The following is a 20198-nucleotide window of genomic DNA, read 5'->3' on the forward strand; positions in this document are numbered from 1 at the left end:
TCTGTGAGCCGTCGTCAACGCGGTCAAACTCCCAGTCAGGGGACAGAGTCTCCACCGCCATCACCCCAGCGCCTCCCACAGACACAGCCCCAACCAGCCCGGGCGGCGACGCCGGCCTCGCCCCAGCAGCTGTCACGGCACGTGACTTCCGGCCTCGGCCCCGCCCCCGCGCGCGAGGGCCAGCCGGGCTCGCGGCCCCTGCGGCCGCGGGGGCCGCTGGGAAAGTGAGTCCTCCGCCAGGGACGGACGCTGTCGCCATGACGGCGGCGGCGGCTGTTTCCGCGGGCTTCTTGGGTCCTTGCGTGGGCCTTGCCACCGCTCACTACTTTCCCATGCCACACAGGCTCCCGCAATTTCACCTTGCGGTCTCACGGCTATTTTTATTGCCGGGGGGAGTTGCTCCTCAGTCCGGCCTTGAAAGTGCCGCATCGATGGCGTGGGGGCTCCACAGGAAGGCGTGGTGTTGGGGAGGACGCTGTCCAGGCGCCTTTCCAAGAAGCGCAGATGTCCATAGTCTTTCCTGTCACCGGCAACGGAGGCCTTGCGCTCCCAGCTCGTCCAAGACCTCAGTGCGAGAGGAAGAATTAATGATTGCCCTAAAGGGCATCTTCCTGCTTACCCTGCACTCCATGGCTCTCCTCCCGGCGCTTTTAGGAACGCGGAGGGGGCTTCTCCACGAATAAGGGATTGGTGTTACCCGCACATTCTACGTTTATCCAGATATTTGCCCATGAATGTACATTGCAGCGTGGTTTTTAATAGGAAACGATCTAAATGTCCCTCAGAATGGGATAGTAATAGAAAACAATATAGCCTTTATGAATTACTAAAGAGTTATTAAAAGAAGTAGATCTGTAATGGTAAGAAACACCAACAGCAGGCAGTTGCAAAATAATGCATATTTATGGTTGCATTTGTATTTTAAGTTATATAAACATGCATATATTTTTGCAAATTCATGGGGAGAGATATCACACTAAAGAGGACAGCAACTCCGAAAAAGTATGTGTTGGTGAGTAGAAAGTTTTAAAGTTTTGTTGTGTATACTTAAGTTTCTACGAATCTTTAGCAAGGAGAATTTATTAAGGTTTTTTGGTGAGTTTTTTGTTTTGTTTGTTTTGTGTGTGTGTGTGTAACGTCAAGTACCAAAATAAGTAATCAATGTCCAGCGCTCTCCTCCCCACCCCCACCTTACTGGCCATTGAACTCAGGGGCACTCTATCACTGAGCTACATCCCCAGTCCTTTTTATTTTTTATTTTAAGACAAGGTCTTACCCAGGAGTTATCCAGGCTGGCCTCAGACTTACCATCTTCTGCCTCAGCTTCCCAAGTAGCTGGTGTTGCAGACATGCACCACAGTACCCAGGTAGAATTTCTCTTGAAAAGCTTTGTTCTAGATATTATTGTTTGGATATGGTTTGAATGCCATCCTCCAAGTTTTCATGTGTTGAAGTTTGATCCCCACTGTGAGGTATTAAGAAGGTAGAAATGGGGCTGGGGTTGTAGCTCAGTGGTTGAACGCTTGCCTCCAATGCGTGAGGAACTGGGTTCTATCCTCAGCACCACATAAAATATAAATAAATGAATAAATAAAACAAAGATATTTTTTAAAAAACTTAAAAAAAAAGAATGTGGAAATGTGTGTGGCTGGGATTATAGCTCAGTGGTAGAGCCAGCAGGAGGTCTCCAACACCATGGAAATGTCAAGGTGGAAATTTATACAATAATAGTATTGAGAGGTAGAGCCTTTGTGAGTTGATTTAGATATAAGGTTATTAGATATTATTGTTTGGATATGGTTTGAACGCTATCCTCCAAGTTTTCATGTGTTGAAGTTTGATCCCCATTGTGAGGTATTAAGAAGGTGGAAATGGGGCCGGGGTTGTAGCTCAGAGGGAGAGAATTCGGGAGAAATGAACATACCTGTCCCTTAATCTCTTTCTATGTGATAACCCTGAACCACCTTGGGATTCTGTCAGCAGACCATTACCACATGCACACTTAGGCCAGAATTCTGACCCAAAATAAACCTCTTTGTTAAAAAATACAGCCCCAGGTATTTTGTTGCAGTAATGAAAAACAAATACAGAGACCACAGATTTGCAGTGGATCAAATATTTACCAAGTGCCAACTCTACTTAATCGTAAAAATAATAAAACAGACAAAAATGATTGACCCATGCTCCTTTGGTTCTTGCTTGTGGTATTAGTGCTTAGTGGGCATTTTATTTATTTTTGACCTTCACTTTTTTTTTTTTTTTTTTGGATACAGGGAACTCACTGTGTTGCCAAAGCTCATCTTGAACTAGTGGACTCAACTGATGTCCCACCTCAGCCCCCTCAGTAGCTGAGATTACAGGCATGCATCACCATGCCTAGCTTCTGGCAAACTTTTTTCACATTACTCTCTGAGTGATCTTGAAATCTGCTTTGCCGTGTTCTTCACATTTACTTTAATCACACATAATTAATCTCCCAATAGTTCATTATGATAAACTGAAGTTACAAGTAAGAGCAATTTGAATCTGCAAATACACTAATTTATTAATAAGTTTGCGTTGAAAGGGAGTATCAAGTAATGATTATGGAGAGAAGGCAAAGCCCCGCCCTGAGTTGCTCCATTTGTATGGAACAGCAGTGCCTAGCCCTGACTTATTCCATTTTATAAAGCAGTTTGACCAGAGCTACTCCATTTTGAATTAAAGTGCTAAAGCAGAATGACTCGAAAACTTGTCTGAGCAAACAGATAACCTCCAGATGGTAGACATACAGAATTCATCAAGAAGAATAACCTCCAGCAATACAGCATGATCATAAGGCACAAACTGAAAATTGAATAATGAATAATGACCACTTGTGAACTTACCAAATTAAATCAGAAACTTATGGATGCATGGACATCAAACCCATATCAGAGAAACAAGGCGCCTGAGTTTATCAATCTCACCAGAAGTAATCCTCTCACCTGAAATACATAAAAGGAGGAGCACCCCAAAACGGTAATGGGTGGTGTTGCAACCCATCCGGTGAACTGCTCAGGAGGTCCACAGGTAACAAACTCCCAACTCTCTTCCTAGGACTTCAGCTCAGCAGGTCCTCACCCTCCCCCACTTCACAACTGCCTGCCCTCTGGACCTTGGCTTAGAATAAGTTCAGCACCCTGATAGCCTTGACCCCTGAGCAAGTTCTTCAGCTGGTTCCTGATCTGACCACTTGCAGTAAGTCTTCTGTAGTTATATTGCTCCCTGCCATAGGGCCTCTTGAAACCCTGTGTCCACCCTTAACCTTCCTTAGCCTTCTGTAACCTATATAGCATTGTGTTAAGTATGATGTGTGATTTGAGTGTTATAAACATTAGTAATTAAGACTGAAATGGAATGGAAGAAATTGTGATTGCCTGGGTCATAACACCAAGTGAACCATGAGTAACTTCAGGAATTTGAAGCTGATGAAATTGATGTAGCTTGTAAATTTATTATTACTCAATAAATCCTGACAATGTGGAAAGACACAAATGTGTCCAGTCTATGTTAATGGCATAGCTTGTTCAGGACAATAGTTAAAAGCACAATTTTTATTATATTTTTTATTTGTTCTAATTAGTTATACATAGCAGTAGGATATACTTTGACACATCATATATAAACGGAGTATAATTTCTCATTTTTCTGGTTGTACATGATGTGGAATCACACTGGTCATGTAGTCATATGTGTACTTAGGGTAATTATGACTGATTAATTCTACTATTCTTCCTACCCTCATACCCCCTCCCCTCCCTTCACTCCCCTCTACCTAATCTAAAGTAACTCTATTCTTCCTTGCCCATCCCCCTTATTTTGAAGTAGTATCCACATATCAGAGAAAACATTTGGCCTTTAGTTTTGGGGGGGATTGGCTTATTTCACTTAGCATGATATTCCAGTAACCATATTGCTTAGGTCTAAATCTAAACACAGCCTCTTGGTAGCCATGTGATATCAGACCAAGCAATTTAACCTCTGCCTCAATTTTCTCATCTTTAAAATGAGAAAAAATATAGAAAATACCTCATAGGATTGTTTTGGGAACTAAATTAATTTTTACATACAAGGCACATAGAACAATAACAACCACAAATTGTAGAGTATTTGCTATTATGAACCAATATGGCCTTATTTCTTAAAAACTTAAGGATTGCAAGTTAGATATTAAATAAAAAAGTACATTCACTAACTGAAAAATGCTATCTGAAAGTTTTGATTAACTATTTCTTAGACCTAGTCTACAGAAGATGAAAAATCATTTTGAGAAATTAAATATCTTTCTTTATACTACTCTTCATTCACACTGTATTTTCTGCAAGGCGAGTTTGCAGATAGAAGGGGAAACATTTTACAAGGACAGTATTGTGCTGATTTGAGAGCTTCTGAGAACTTTAGAACAGCTGCCCACAGAAGGTGCCTGCTGCCAGCTCCCAGGAATTCTGCCTTTAACCTACAGGTGTTTATACCCGCACACTAAGTACCAGCTCACTCCATACCAAATTATTTTTACATATTATATAAATAAGGTCTTGGTGAACTTGTTTTTAATATACATTATTTTTCCTACAGTGTAAAATATCTGTGGTTATAACTTCCAGAAGACATCTCACCTAGTGATTTGTCACAGAGTCCTGTGTATACCTGTCAAAAAGATTCCTAATATGTTCATGTATTTTTTCAGCAAATAATCTTTCACTTGGACAGTAACGTAAACTATGATGGACCTTCTCTCTCTATTGCCCATAGAAAAAGGGCTGAGGATGTGGCTCAATTTATTGAGCCCCTGAGGTTCAATTTAAAAAAAAAAAAAAAAAAACTACCAGATCTAGTCACATCCCACTTGGGCTCTTTTCCTGGATTCCCACTGCCTCTGCATGGAGTTTTCACTTCACAGCATGCAGTCCAAGGTTTCCTCCAGTCTGGCCTTTGATTTAAGGGACCCAAGGATCCCTGTACTGGTTGTGTCATCAATGATTGTGGGATCTTATAGATTACCATTATATGTGATTCTCTGAATTCCAGATTGGACTGGGAGTTTCAGTCCTGTGCTTCCACAGATTATACTACTTGGAAATTATCTGTTGATGCAGTTGTCCACCCTAATAGGGTATTATTGGTTTCCTTTTGCTGCTTAACAAATTGTCACAAACTTAGTGACTTAAAACACATCTATTATATTTCAGTTCTGGAGGTTAGAAATCCAAAATCAGTCTCAACAGGTAAAAGTCAAGGTGTCTTCCTGGACATTCTGCTGGGACAATTTGTATCTTTGTCCTTTTAGCTGCCATGCATGACTCAAACCTTTTCCTTCTGTCACCACATCTGCTATTCACTGACTCTGCCTTCCCTTTATAAGGACCTTTGTGATTACATTGAGTTTGCCTAGATAATCCAGTTTAATCACCATATCTCAAAAATAATTACTTCTGCAGGTTCCCTTCAAACACATAAGCTAACACATTCTGAGGTTCGGGGGGTCAGGATGTGAAAGTCTCTGTGGCTCCTCAGCCTCACGTTGGCCATAAATTCTTTGATATCAGGGACCATGATTTATTCCCATATTGCACAGTTCCTGGTATACATTAAACACTCAAAGTGTTTGAGATATTAAAAACTGTAGTTATCAATCATTCTAGATATAAGGACTTCTTCAAATTCCTGAGTTTATTTTAAAAATGTATTTTTCAGGACTAGGGATATAGCTCTGGTAGAACATATACATAACATATTAGGCCCTGGTTTTAATCCCCAACACCATGAATAAATAAAAGTAGATGAAGAATGTATTTTTCAAAATTAGCTGCCCTAATGACTCAATGAACCCCCATTTTAAAATAACAACTATAAATGTAAGAAATTAAGAAGTCTGAAATCCTTTCTGGCAATTCCAATATCTAGATTTCCTGTGGGTCTCTTTTCTGCTGGCTGGTGATATTTCTTTTTCTCTTGGTTTTCCATCATTTGCTCTTATTTCCTGGTATATCTGATAATTTTTTCAGTGAACTCTTGCCATTGTGTGTGAAGAGTTGGCAAAGATAATTTAAGGCTATGAATGATGTTATCTTTCTCCATTTTCTCTGGAAGGCCATTAGAGTAAGGACAGATTACTTTAACCCAAACTAAGACTGTTCTGATTGAAAGCTGGGTTTGTCTTTATGACAGACAGCTGGTCTGTTTCTGTATTACCTGTAAGACTGGAAAACGCTGCACCACATGACACAGATTACCAAAGAGGTCTCTCTTTATTACAAAAGGCTGTGTGTTTATATAGGTCTAAGAGAGGTAGCAGGGGCTGAGGTAGATAACAGGTCGCCCGTTTATTGGCAAGCTCTTCCATATGTCAGTTCCGGGGCCCAGGAAGTTAATTCAAATTGGGGCTAAGGCTTCCTACCGGCAGGGTTTGAACATGGGCGCCGGCGGGAACGTTTCGCGCCAGTGAAAGAAAGAGGAGAAGGAGGGTCGTTAGACGCCATGCTGGGGTTTTTCTCTGGGGTGCGGCTACCGTTATGTTTTCCCAACATTACCTTCATCCTGGAGTATAACTTTGCAGGACTGCTTGGCAGAGTCTGTCAAACCTCCACTCATCTTTTCAAACTGTTAGTTACTACTCTTGGCTATTCAGTCTCTTAGATTCTCAGCTGCCACTTAGAAATCAGCAAATGTGAGCCATGTGCAGTGGCACAAGCCTGTAATCCCAATGACTCAGGAGATTGAGGCAGGAGGATCACAAGTTCCAGGTCAGCCTCAGCAACTTAGTGAGATCCAGTCTCAAAAAGAAAAAAACTAAGGACTGGGGTTGTGGCTCAGTGGTAGAGCATTTGTCTGGCATGTGTAAAGTACTGGATTCAATTCTCAGCACCACATATAAAGAAAGAAAGAAAAGAAAAGTCCATCAACAAGTAAAAAATATAAATAAAAACAAAAAGGCCTAGGAATGAGGCTCAGTGGTTAAGCACCCCTGGGTTCAATGCCAGGCACAAAAAAAAGAAAAAAGAAATCAGCAAATACCTGTTGAGGGCCACAGCCAGTTGGAATGGCCCCTGGCATTTTGCCAATAGTATTGGTTGAGAGGCGAGCCATTAAGATGATGCTGGATTGATTCAATTGTATATTAGACCCCTGCTGTCCTCCTTGGCCTGCTACTTTGGAGTTCTCGAAAGGATTGCTTGGGGAGTTCTTGTTGGTTGGGGAAATTCCGGGAGAGGGAGGTCCGGTTGGTGTGTGGTGTATTCCTGGAGGAGCCTCGTGGGTGGCGTTCCGGAGAGTTCCCGGGGAGTGTGTGTGGAGTGTTGGTGGAGTTCAGAAATAAAGGTTGTTCCTGCTTGAGTGGCTCGTGATTTGTGCCCAGCCAGACTGTGACATTTGGTGGCCCATGCGGGGAACGCCTGAAGCTTGGAGGGAGAACAGCAGCCGATTTGGATTCCAGAGAGACTAACCAAAGCGATTTCTACAGACCAAAAAGAAGATGATTTGACTCAAATCCATAACAGCTGATATCCAGAGCTCCAGCTTGGCTATTCTTACATCTGCGACAGTGGTTCTCCCACACCTGGAGGCTAATGAATAATGAATACCATTAAAGCCTATTTCAAATGTAAAAAACCTTGGGGCTTGCTTGTGGGAATACCTTCAGACCCATTATGCAAGTTACAGGAAAAAGGATGGGATATCCAAAGAAGAGTCAAACCCAGGTGGTAACCAGGATGCCTTTTTCAATATCTATTTTATTATTTTTTGAGCTCATACAGACCTAGGTTAATGTTTTTCTGATCAATTCTATTTTTTGACTGTGGAGTTTTTAAACATTGCAATGGAAATTTCACCTGTGTAAAGCTACAAGGCCTTTACTATTGTCTTATGTGTTGTATGTTATGTGTGCACACTTCTGTTTTGTGTTGTATGTCTGTATGTGCGTATGTCCACATATATGAGGAGCACTCATGAAAAAATGGATCTGAATATTTTTTTTTATTCACGTGATTTAAATGGTTTAATTTAAATTGGGTAAACAGCTGTTGAGGATTGTTTTTAAAGGTGGTTAACAGATCTGTTTGTTTACTTTCACCTTTCCTTTTCATTATATTTAATAATTCTGTTCAGGATAATGTAAATTGTTCAGAAAATTGTTTTCTTAGTACCTGTTGGAATGTTACATAATTTTTTTTTAGCCATCATTGCCAGAATTCCTATCTTCATCCCAGTGCCGGTGAAGACAAAGGTAGAACCAAACTATAGCTTCTTCGATAGTTATCACAACAAACTGTGTAAACTGATGCATCAATGAATAATAACTCAACAAGTAATGCTCAATCAAGGAGTCGATTTACTTTGGGAGGAAATGGACATATTGATAGATTCCTCTGCTTTGAACTGCTTGCAGAACTTGCCTGAACTATGTATCACTTGTATGCATTGTGAACTATCTGTTGGTACAGTGAATTGTGGTAGTGCTGGCGTATCTTTGCAGATGGTGTCATCGGTGGTACAATTTTTCCAAAAAGAGCTGTCATTTGGCTTGGTGTCATGGCATTTTGCATCCTCCTCCCTTCTGCTAGTGATGGTCTAAAATTTGGGGGCCAATAGAGGTGAGGCAAAGAACCCCACCCCCCCACTGGCACCAAGGCCAAATTTGGGGGCCAACAGAGGTGAGGCAAAGAACCTCACCCCCCCACTGGTGCAAAGGCCAAATTTGGGGGCCAACAGAGGTGAGGCAAAGGATCTCACCCCCCCCACCTGGTGCATAGGCCTATCCACAAGTATGGCTGTATGCTGGACCGGTAGTCAGTGACGGGTAAGATCCAATTGCAGTGGTACCAACCTAAGACAGGAGGCTGACGCCTTGAGGTCAGCTCATCTGATGACGGGTAAGGACCATATGTAGTATTGGACAACCTAACAGGCATGGTCCCTAAGCCACATTGTTTGTTGTCTAATTAAACACAAGGGGGGAGATATTGAGAGCCACAGCCAAATCGGAATGGCCCCTGGCATTTTGCCAATAGTATTGGTTGAGAGGCGAGCCATTAAGATGATGCTGGATTGATTCAATTGTATATTAGACCCCTGCTGTCCGCCTCGGCCTGCTACTTTGTGCCACAGTCCGGCTGCAGCAAAATAACCAGGGGTGACGAGCAACTTGTGTACATTGATACAGCAGGAGTGGGAGCCCTTTACTGTAGGACAGGATGGGTATATATACATTACACATAGCTTATCTTAACATAAACTAGATACAGCAGTCAACCAATAAGGAATCTCCATACTTAATGGCTCGCTGGCGTTACTTCACAAACCACTCCCCCTGGCAAAATGCCAGGCACCATCTTGACTTGTTTACAGACCCTAACAACTTTGGAGTTCTTGTGAGGATTGCCTGGGGAGTTCGTGGTGGTTGGGGAAATTCCGGGAGAGGGAGGTCCAGTTGGTGTGTGGTGTGTTCCTGGAGGAGCCGCATGGGTGTCGTTCGGGAGAGTTCCTGGGGAGTGTGTGTGGAGTGTGCTGGTGGAGTTCAGAAATAAAGTTTGTTCCTGCTTGAGTGGCTCGTGATTTGTGCCCAGCCAGACAACAAATACCTAAATCCCTTCAGGTGAAATGTGGTGTCAAATCACAGGTTCACCTCTCTAGACTTTCTCTCCTGAATTTTGGGTCAAGTCCTCTCTATCCTGGGTCTCCTATGCCCTCAAAATTATTTTTAGCAAGAAAAGCAAAATGGATAAATGGGATACGGGTGGGGGGGAGAGATTTCAGAAACTCTAAGTAAGCACAAATGTTGGATTTAGCAGCAAATTCAAAGTAATAGGGGTTAGAGATGTGGCTCAGTGACAGAGTGTTTGTTCTAGTATTCACAAGGCCCTGGGTTCAATTCCCAGCACTGCCCCCCAGAAATCATAAAAGTAAGAATTAGAGTTATATTCAAAGAGTTAAGGGATTATATTCAAGGAATTAAAGGTTTTAGTAAATAGATAAGGGCTATCAAAATAATCAAATGCAAACTACAGAGCTGGAAAGAACAATAATTGGAAATAAAAATAACTGACTAGAAAGTCAACATAAGGCGAGAAAAGGTAGGTCAATAAAAACCATATAATCCAAATAACGTAGAGAAAAAAACATGCATTAGTACATTACAGCAAAATGACTGAATACCAAGATAATGAGAAAATCTTGAAAGCACCAAGACATAAACGACACATCCCAGGTAAGCAACAGTGTGATTAATAGTTACTTCTCATTTAAAAAATAGAGGCTAGAAGACATTTATAATGACATATTCCAAGTGTTTGAAAAGAGAATGAAAACAGTCAACTAAAAATTTATATCCAGCAAAGACTGTTCCTCAAAAATGAAAGTGAAATAATAAAGATATTTTCAGAAAATGATAAACCGAAAAATTTTATTTCCAGCAGCTCTGCACTACAAGAAATGCCAAAAGGTGTTCATTAGGCTAAAGATAGATGACATCAGATGGTAACCTTGAACTTCAGAAAGGAGGGAAGAAGATTGAAAATACAAAATAGTTATGTAAATCCAAAAATTCTTTACTAATTATATGTTCTTTAAAAGTACACATTTTTATTAAAAGCAAAAGCAAAAATTATTGAGTTTATAGTGTATATAGGAATATGATACTTTCTATAATGATACAAAGAATGAAGCTTTGGAATAAACATACATTTTTAAGTTTTTTATATTTCATCTAAGTCAGTCACTATTAACACTAAGTAAATATAACTAAGTTAAAGATGCAACCCAGGTCAACCAATAAAAAAGCAAAGAAGTGTCACTAAAAGGGTCAATGAAAGAATTTAAATGAAATGCTAAACAAAAGAACATAGGAAAAAAGAAGAACAAAAATAAATGAGACAAAATTCAAATAACAAAATGGCACACCTAAATTCTACTATGTAAAAATTATGTAAATATACTAAATATGCCAATTAAAAAGGAAAGTTTGGATTTCTGCTTCCAGCCATGATGAAGTAACCAGGAATGAACTTAATCTTCTGTCATAAACAACTAGAAAGTTGGAAAATACATAGCACCTGTGAAAAATATATGAAACTAGACATGCTATTTCAGAAATTTGGAAACAGACAGTACTTCTGTTCTCTAATAAATGTAACAAATGAGGTAACCTCTATAATATCCCCAGATTTCTGCCTGGAAGCAATTTGGGGACCATGAACATCAAAGGAATCCAAAGAGTGTAAAACCTTGCTGAGTTAAGGTCAGAGGCCTAGTGAGCTGGAATTGCTGGAAAGTTCACAGAAACCAGGCTCAGAAATCTGCTTAGAGGAACTGGGGATGTGGCTCAAGCAGTAATGCGCTAGCCTGGCATGCACAGGGCGCTGGGTTCGATCCTCAGCACCACATAAAAAAAAATTAAAATTAAAAAAAGATGTTGTGTCCACCGATATTAAAAAATTCTCTCTCTCTCTCTCTCTCTCTCTCTCTCCCTCTCTCTCTCTCTCTCTTCTCTCTTCTCTCTTCTCTCTTTAAAAAGAAAAAGAAATCTGCTTAGACCACAGTCTCTGTGAACTACCAGGTTACCAGGGTACAGAAGGAGATTCCACAGAGACAGGAAAAATAACCACAGAGACTTAGAAACTGTATAATTCCCATGACTTGAGAAGAATGAGGAAAGTTCTCCATGACCATCAGTGCATCCTTTGGCCCCTCCCCATGGGGTCACCCTTAGTAGTAGGACAGACCTGTCAGTGGAATGAAAACTACTCTAGATTTGTCCTAGTAAAGCTCTAAAAATGGGGCTCTGGAGACGAGACTGACCTATATGTAGCTTAATTGCCTGCCAAAAAAAAAAAGAATCTTTATAAGAAGAAAACCAAATCCAGGCACGCAGCAGTATAAGATTCAAATATCTAACATCCAGTTAAAAATTATGAGACATACTAAGAAGCAGTGACCAATAACTAGGAAGAAAATCAGGTAATAGAGACAGAAATTATAAAGATGATGGAATTTGCAGACAAGGATGTTAAAAGTTCAATTACAGGGCTGGGGCTGTAGCTCAGTGGCAGACTGCTTGCCTACCTTGCCTGAGACACTGTGTTCGATCCTCAGCACCACATCAAAATAAAACAAAATAAAGGCATTCTGTCTATTTACAACTACAAAAAAAATTTTAAGTGCAATTACAATCATGTTTCAATTTTTAAAACATAAACATGATAAGGAAAGAAATGTAAGATATAAAAAGAGTCTAACAGAATTTTTAGAAATGAAAATGAAAGTTTTACTGAGTGAGATTTGCAGCATATTGGACCCAAAAGAAAATCCCAGTAAATTTGTGGTAGGGGGAGGGGCATCAAAAAATCAGTGATCTTTAGAACAGTATCAAGTGCTATACTGCACATCTTATTGGGCACTCAGAAGAGGGAGGGCAGGAAAATATCCGAAGAAACAATGACTAAAACTTTTGCAAATATGAAGCTAACAAAATCACATGCTAAGAATGGCAGTGAGCCCCAAATCAGATACACACACACACAATCATATCATGATACATTGACCAAAAACCAGTTATGAAAGAAAAACAATAAAGGAAGCAAGGGAAAAAAAAAGATACTTTGGGGTGTGTTGGCACATGCCTGTAATTCCAGTGACTGGGGAGGCTGAGGCAGAAGGATGCAAGTTTGAGGCCAGCCTGGACAACTAAGGGAGACCCTATCTCAAAAAGTTAAAAGGACTGTGGGTGTGACTCCATGGTTAAAGTGTCCCTGGGTTGAATCCCTAGTTGGGGCAGGGATGGAATTATAGATTTTTCATCAGGAATTATTCAAGCTAGATGACAGTAGACCAAAAATCTTAAAGTGCTCAAAGACACATGGCACATGCCTATAATTCCAGCTACTGGGGGTGGAGTTAGGGGTGGGGCTGAGGCAGGAGGATGGCAAGTTCATGGCCAGCTTGTATCTTAGTGAGACCCTGTCTCAAAATAAAAAATAAAAAGGGCTGGGCAAATGAAAAGTAGCTTAGTGGTAGAGCATTTGCCTAGCAAGTGTGAGGTCCTGGTTTGAGCCCCCAGTGTGGGGAGACAAGGCAAAAGCCTCATCATTCCGTATCCAGCTGAAATATACTTTAAAAGTGAAGATGAGCCAGGCACGGTGGCACATGCCTGTAATCCCAGCAGCTTGGGAGGCTGAGGCAGGAGGATCTGGAGTTCAGAGCCAGCTTCAGCAAAAGCGAGGCACTAAGCAACTCAGTGAGACCCTGTGTCTAAATAAAATACAAAATAGGGCTGGGGATGTGGCTCAGTGGCTGAGAACCCCTGAGTTCAATCCCTGGTACCCCCCACCAAAAAAAAAAAAAAAGTGAAGATGAGCTCAGCACAGTGGCCCACACCTGTAATCCCTGGCTCCTGAGACTAAGGCAGGAGGATCTCAAATTCAAAGCCAGTCTCAGCATCTTAGTGAGGACCTAAGCAGTTTAGCAAGATTTTGTCTCTAAATAAAATATAAAAAAGGACTGGGGGGGCTGGGGATGTGGCTCAAGTGGTAGCGTGTTTGCCTGGCATGCGTGCGGCGCTGGGTTCGATCCTCAGCACCACATACAAATGAAGTAAAGATGTTGTGTCCACCAAAAACTAAACAATAAATATTTAAAAATTCTCTCTCTCTCTCTCTCTCAAAAAAAATTTTTTTTAAATAAGTAATTAAAAAAAAAGGGCTGGGGGAGCTGGGGTTGTGGCTCAGTAGCAGAGCACTTGCCTAGCAGGTGTGAGGCACTGGGTTTGAGCCTAAGCACCACATATAAGTAAATAAAAAATAAAGGTACATCAACAACTAAAAAATATTTTTTAAAAGGGGAGGCGGGGCTGGGGATGTGGCTCAATAGTTAAGCGCCCTGGGTTCAATCCCCAATACCAAAAAAAAAAAAAAAATTGGTATGGGCTAGGGATATGGCTCAGTAGTTAATATTTAAAACCAAACCATACTAATATTTCCATTGAAATCAAAATTTTCTAAACATTTTAACTAGAAGACAAAGACAGACTGGGTTTAAAAAGAAGAAGGATATGAAATAAACCCAGCAATGTTTTAAATATAAAGACACAAATGTTTTAAAAACAAAAATACAGCAAGTCATGTGCAATGCTGACTCTATAAGAAAGTAGTAGTGACTACACTAATGTCATACAAAGCAGAGTACAAAGCAAAGAATATTACCTCAGTAAAGAGAGACTTATTGCAAAGACAAAGGGATTAATTCTTGAAAAAGACATGATAATCCTAAATATATATATTTCCCAATAATATAACTTTAAAATATATAAAATACGATGAAATAGATATATTTACAATTATACTTGGAGATTTCAATACTCCTCTTTCACTGCTTTTACAGATTATAGAAGAATATCAAAGAATTAAAGATTACTCTCAATCATCTTAATTGATATTTGTAAAATACTCTCCCCAACAAGAGCAAAATAAACATCTCTTTGATGTACAAGGACTATTCAGCAAGATGGGTCATTTGGTAAGCAAATTTCTGGAAATTTCAATAGATAAAAAGTTACATTCTCTAGCCAATTGTATCATATTATTATATAGAATTATGTTATAAATCAGTAAGAGAAGCATCCTCAAATTCATGGAAAAACCTGTAAATATCTACACAAATCTCACGGGCATCATACTGAATTTAAAAAAGGCAAATCTCAAATAATGACTTTATTGATTTGACATTCTCAAAAAGATAAAACTAACAGTGATAGAGAACAAGTCTCAAAAACTTATATACTATATGATTTCATTGATTTGATATTCCCCAAAAAATAAAACTATAGCTGTAGAGAGATGAATGGTTTTCGGGATTAAGGGTGGCTAGCAGATATAGCTATAAAGAAATAGGGCAAGGAACTTGTTCAGAGGGAAGGAAATGGACCTGTTCTGTATCCTGATCATGGTGTTCCTTATACAAATTTCTACATATAATTTGAATATATGTCAATTTTAAAACATCTGGCTATAGTTTGGCACAATTGGGAGGTAGTTGGGGCCTGGTGGTGAGTCTTGAGGTCAATGGAGTGTCCTTGAAGGGGATTATGGAACCCCATCCCCTTCCTTTTCCAGTCTCTTTTCATCTCAGCCATGGAGTGAGTGGCTTTGCTCTACCATTTCTCCTGACGTAAGGTACTGCCCTGCCCAGGCCCAAAAGCAACAGGCCATCCAACTATAGACCAAAACCTCCCAAACTGTAAGACAAAGTAAACCTTGTCTCTTTATAAGATGATTGTCTTGAGTGTTTATTATGGTGACAGAAAGCTAACTCAGTCAGCCTTCATGTGCATCTGGCTTCAGGATTCAAATGACACTCACTGTTTGGATTTTCACTGTCTCTTTTCTATATCTTCCACATTTTGGCTGCATTCTTTAGGCTCCATATGGTAGTCCTTTGGCAGCTTCAGGCTCACATCATCACAATACTAAATCTAGCCTAACGGAGAAAAAGAGCACACTTAACTGATAAGTCCCAGAATTAAGTCTTGCCAGTATTGATTAGCCTTTCAGGGAACTTGTACACACTTTGCAATCAATCAATGTAATTGAAAAGATGGAAGAATGCGCCAGTTGGCTTAGTGTGGGTCAAGTGCTCCACCCTGCATGGAGTGGTGAAAGGGAGAGGTAATTTCATAGGAACCACTTGGCCTGAGAGTGAAGGAGAAGCAGATCCTTAGATGAAAACCAGGAAACTGTTGTCACAAGAAGTGGGTTGAGATGGTAAAGTGGTAAAAGCAATACATGGTAATCACACTACCCAGTCATTTGGTAATCTGCAGTCAAGCAGATCAGTTCCTGTTTGCCAGATATTGAAATAAAAATCTACTTATTAAAATAGGATGATTTTTTTAAAAAAATCATTATCTTAAAATTTCTTTTAGGGGCTGAGGATGTGATTCAGTGGTTGAGCACTTGCCTAGCATGAATAAGGCCCTTAATTTGATCTCTAGCACCCCAGGACTCCCTATGATGAAGATCTGTCAGTAGGCATACTTGAGATTGCCACCTTCTCCTGTGTGTGTGTATGTGTGCATGCGTGTGCACATAGCAGTTCTGGGGGTAGAGCCCAGGAACTCACATGCTAGGCAGGCACTCTACCACAGAGTTACATCTCCATCTTTCAGTCTTCTATAATTTGGTCACAGGATAACTGGTATACCAATGGAAACAAGGTCCAAAAGGAATACCTGGTCCAAAAGCCTCTCCTCATTCACGTGTTCCTCTGCAAATAACAACAAAGAGGAAAAACTGGAAAAAGTTTATTTTAGGATCCTGATAGTCATTTTTTATGATGCATCATTATGAATTTATCCAAAGAAAACTATTAAAATTCATATGCTTGAGGCTGGGGTTGTGGCTCAGTGGTAGAGCACTTGCCTCACATGTGTAAGGCACTGGGTTCAATTCTCGGTTCTCAGAACCGCATATAAATAAATGAATAAAATATCTATAAACAACTGAAAAATATTTTTAAAATTTTTTAGACATTGATTGGCCTTTATTTTGTTCATTTATCATATGCAGTGCTGAGAATCAAACCCAGTGCCTCACACATGCTAGGCAAGCGCTCTACCGCTGACCTACAGCTCCAGCTCCTGCTCCTAAAAAATATTTTTTAAAAAATTCATATGCTTAATGAGATCAATCACAAGAAAAACTGAAATGACTATTAACCTCAAAGTATGTCTTTGTTTTGTGTTGCTCTAACAGAATACTTGACTCTGAGTAATATATAAAGAAAAGAGGTTTATTTTAGCTCACAATTCTGGTGGCTAGAAAGTCCAGAAACCATGGCACCAGCATAAGGGCCCTCTCTAACTTCGTGACAACATGGTAGAGAAACAAAAGGAAACCAACCACATAATATCCTGTTCTCTGCAGAAGTAATCCATTCGCAGGAGACCCAATCCACTCCTGAGAGGTGGTCTCCATCCCTTCTGATGGTGGCACCCCCATGATGTAATCATTTCCCACTAGGCCCCTCCTCTTAAAGATTCTACCCCCTTTAGGGGGAGACTAAGCTTCCAGCACATGAACTTTTGGGGGTCAATCTACCATATCCAAACCATGGCAAAATAACACTTACAGAAGACCTGATTATTTATCAGTGACAAATTCCATACAGTCTATATGTTAGATAATCTAATTTAAAACATAATTTTCTTATCTCATTAAAATTATTAACTAATATTCAGTTCTGTGGTGAGCCGCTTCTGCCGTTTATGCAAATTATGGTCGCCATTACAAGATGGCGCTGGCTCCGCTGTGGTCTGTGACAAACAACTCCTTATTTGGGAGAGTTGGCGCATGACTTTTCATCACCCTATGAGAAAGCTCCACGTGGCTGCTTTGCATTGGGGCTTGAGATGCTTTATTAAGGCTGGGAGGGGCATCCGAGAGGAAGAAGAAGAACTATCAAGGGCCTGAAATAAACTACTGAAAGAAGATTCCTGAGTGTTGCGTCTTCCTTGCGGGCAAGGGGGCGCAACACAGTTCTCCCTGTTTTATAGGTTTTCTTGGGCTGGCACTCTCAAGTGTTTGTTTTTATCCTAAAATTATTTTTGTTTGAACAATAATTAGCATTGATAATATAGTTTCAAGGGTGGTTAATAAAAATGAGATATACAAATATATCATCATTCTTATATACTATAAAATGGAGGACTCAGAAGAGCCAATTTTAAAAATAGAGAGACAGCAATGTTTCCAAAAAGTCAAAAAGTCCATACATTGATTTGAGTCAAATAAGCAACCAAAAAAAGGGGGGCGGGAGTTGTGTCTCAGTGGTAGAGCATTTGCCTGGCATATGTAAGGCACTGGGTCCGATCCTCAGCACTGCATATAAATAAATAAATAAATAGATAGATAGATAAAAGATCCATTTACAACTAAGAAATATATTTTAAAAGGGGGTCATGGAAACCCACAGAATGTTGTTCTAAAAACTCCAAAAGTTACTGTAGAAGTAAATATTTTCCACATTTTAAAAAAAGCATATAAATTGTATGCCTTGCAATTTTTTTGGTGGTTTTTTTTTTTGTGCTGAGAATTGAAACCAGGGGTGCTTAACCACTGAGCCATATCCCCAGCCTTTTTATTAGAGACAGGGTCTTGCTGAATTGCTAAGTGCCTCATTAAGTTGCTGAGGCTGGCTTTGAACTCTCCATCCTCCTGCCTCAGCCTCCCGAGCTGCTGGGATTACAGGCTAAATTGTATGTTTTGCAATTTCATAAAATTCTGAATATTATGTCTAGGACAAAATAGATCCTTGAACAACCTATCAGATTTGCGCAAAGCCCTGAATGGTACTGATACTAGTTGCAAAACAATTGTCTATGCAAAACTGAATAAAAATTCCTAGTTGATATTTAAAATTTTTTTTTTCTTTTTCTACTGGGGATTGAACCCAGGTTACTCTACCTCCGAGCTGCATTCCCACCCTTTTTATTTTTTATTTTGAGATAGGGCCTGGCTAAATTGCCCAGGCTTGCCTTGTACTTGCTATCCTTCTGCCTCAGCCTCTGAGATTATAGGCATGCACCTCTGCACCTGGCCCTAGTTGGTATTTCGTAAATCTCAAGCTAAAAAACTACTCTTACTATACAAAGCTCTTTCTTGTATAATTTTATGTGGGAATTCTTGTGTTTCACCACGGCATGTCATCTACAGGTGTGAAATTAATGCAGACTTTTGCAAAAGACTGTACAAATAGTTTTATTTACAAAAATGGCACCAAAGTGAATTGAACAGTCTATGAGCATGCACACATCATTTACGTCTTCAGCACAAATAACGAAAGCTATTCTAACACTAGGTACAAGGAGCAGTTCTTAAGAAAGTACTAGAGTCACACAAAGTTATGCTACACTGAGCAAGTAGGCCAAGAATACATAACCAGTGAAATTCCACGTCATGTACAACCACAAGAATGGGAACCTAAGTAGAATAAGTTATACTCCATGCATGTAAAATACATCAAAATACACTCTACTGTCATGAATATCTAAAATGAACAAATTAAAAAATTGAAACATGTCTAAGGCTAATCAATAATCAAGTTCAACTATACAGACAAAGATCTTTCAGAACCCCACTAATTTATCTGTTTTATTTATTTAATCTACCAGTCTGTGACCTTAAACTTGTTTTCTAAAAATCTAAAAAGGAAAAGACAGAAGAAAGTAACACAACAGAGGTTATATAAAATAAAAAATATTAAATGGTTACAATTAAGTGAAGAAAGCCAAAATATTAAAATCATAACTTGTTTATTACTTTCTAGAATTAGGACTACATTGGACGATAGGAAATACATGCATTTATTTTCAGTAAATTCCTTTCTATTGTTCTAATTCATCTTTTCCATCAATGCATTATTTAACTAATAAAAAAAATAGTCACATTAGAGTTTGAAGAATAGCGCATCCGTTGGCCACCTGCAAAGCAGTCAGTCTCAGTGACTTAGTGTATGGAGAGAAACAAAGAGCAGAGACAATAATAAAATCCAAGAAGAAGAAATAATAAAAAGGAGAAGGTTCACAGTTGACGTCCTTGACTCAGCTGGCCAGTTTGCTGGCTACAGGGATGGTCTCCATCCCTGTAGAGAATGTGGGAATGTGGTCACTTGTCACCTCTTCCAAGGCAGCAGTGGGAGTCACTTGATCTTCACTTTCTCACTTGGTTTGTTATAATGCCCAGAATGTGTCAAATGCCCTTTAACAAGTATTTTCTCAAGAAATCTGAACACCCAAAGTTCAGTCCAGATAAGAATCTCTTGTTTTCCATTTTGCTTCTGTAAGTTTCTCTAAACTATTTTTTTCTCTCATTTTTTTTTCCTTCTCAGCAACAATGTCTTGGAAATGTGGACAGACAGAGGCTCCCTCCTACGCGCTAAATGCTGGGAAAAGCAAAAACCTTGCTATCTTTTCCAGAACTTCCTCTGTTCTTATTTAAAAGTTTTCTTCATTGCCAGGTACAATGCTGCTTGCCTATAATCCCAGAGACTGGGGAGGCTGAGGCAGGAGGATCAAAAGCTGGAGGCAAGTCTTAGTAATTTAGTGAGATTCTGACTCAAAAATTTAAAAAGGATGGGGATGTAACTAAGTGATAAAGCTCCCCTGGGTTCAATCCCCAGTACTGGTGGTGGTG

The 20198-nt window shown here is 39.8% G+C and overlaps 1 protein-coding gene across 3 annotated transcripts in view; it reads right to left on the minus strand.

The window, feature by feature from the left end:
* Positions 1-3039, minus strand: part of Washc4 (WASH complex subunit 4) — a 58665-nt gene extending 55626 nt beyond the window's left edge. The window contains exon 1 of one of the 3 annotated variants that reach the window (XR_007347417.1): positions 1-152. Coding sequence is in view for 2 of the 3 variants with exons in the window: in XM_015482818.2 (XP_015338304.1) it covers positions 1-61 (61 nt within the window). In the remaining variant the exon portion in view is untranslated. Of the gene's footprint in view, positions 153-2966 lie in introns of those variants that run through there. The other 2 variants (XM_048802749.1, XM_015482818.2) reach the window with 2 other exon arrangements.
* Positions 3040-20198: the final 17159 nt, after the last annotated feature.

Source organism: Marmota marmota, unplaced genomic scaffold, assembly GCF_001458135.2.
Source record: "Marmota marmota marmota unplaced genomic scaffold, marMar, whole genome shotgun sequence".
NCBI classification, from domain to species: domain Eukaryota; kingdom Metazoa; phylum Chordata; class Mammalia; order Rodentia; family Sciuridae; genus Marmota; species Marmota marmota.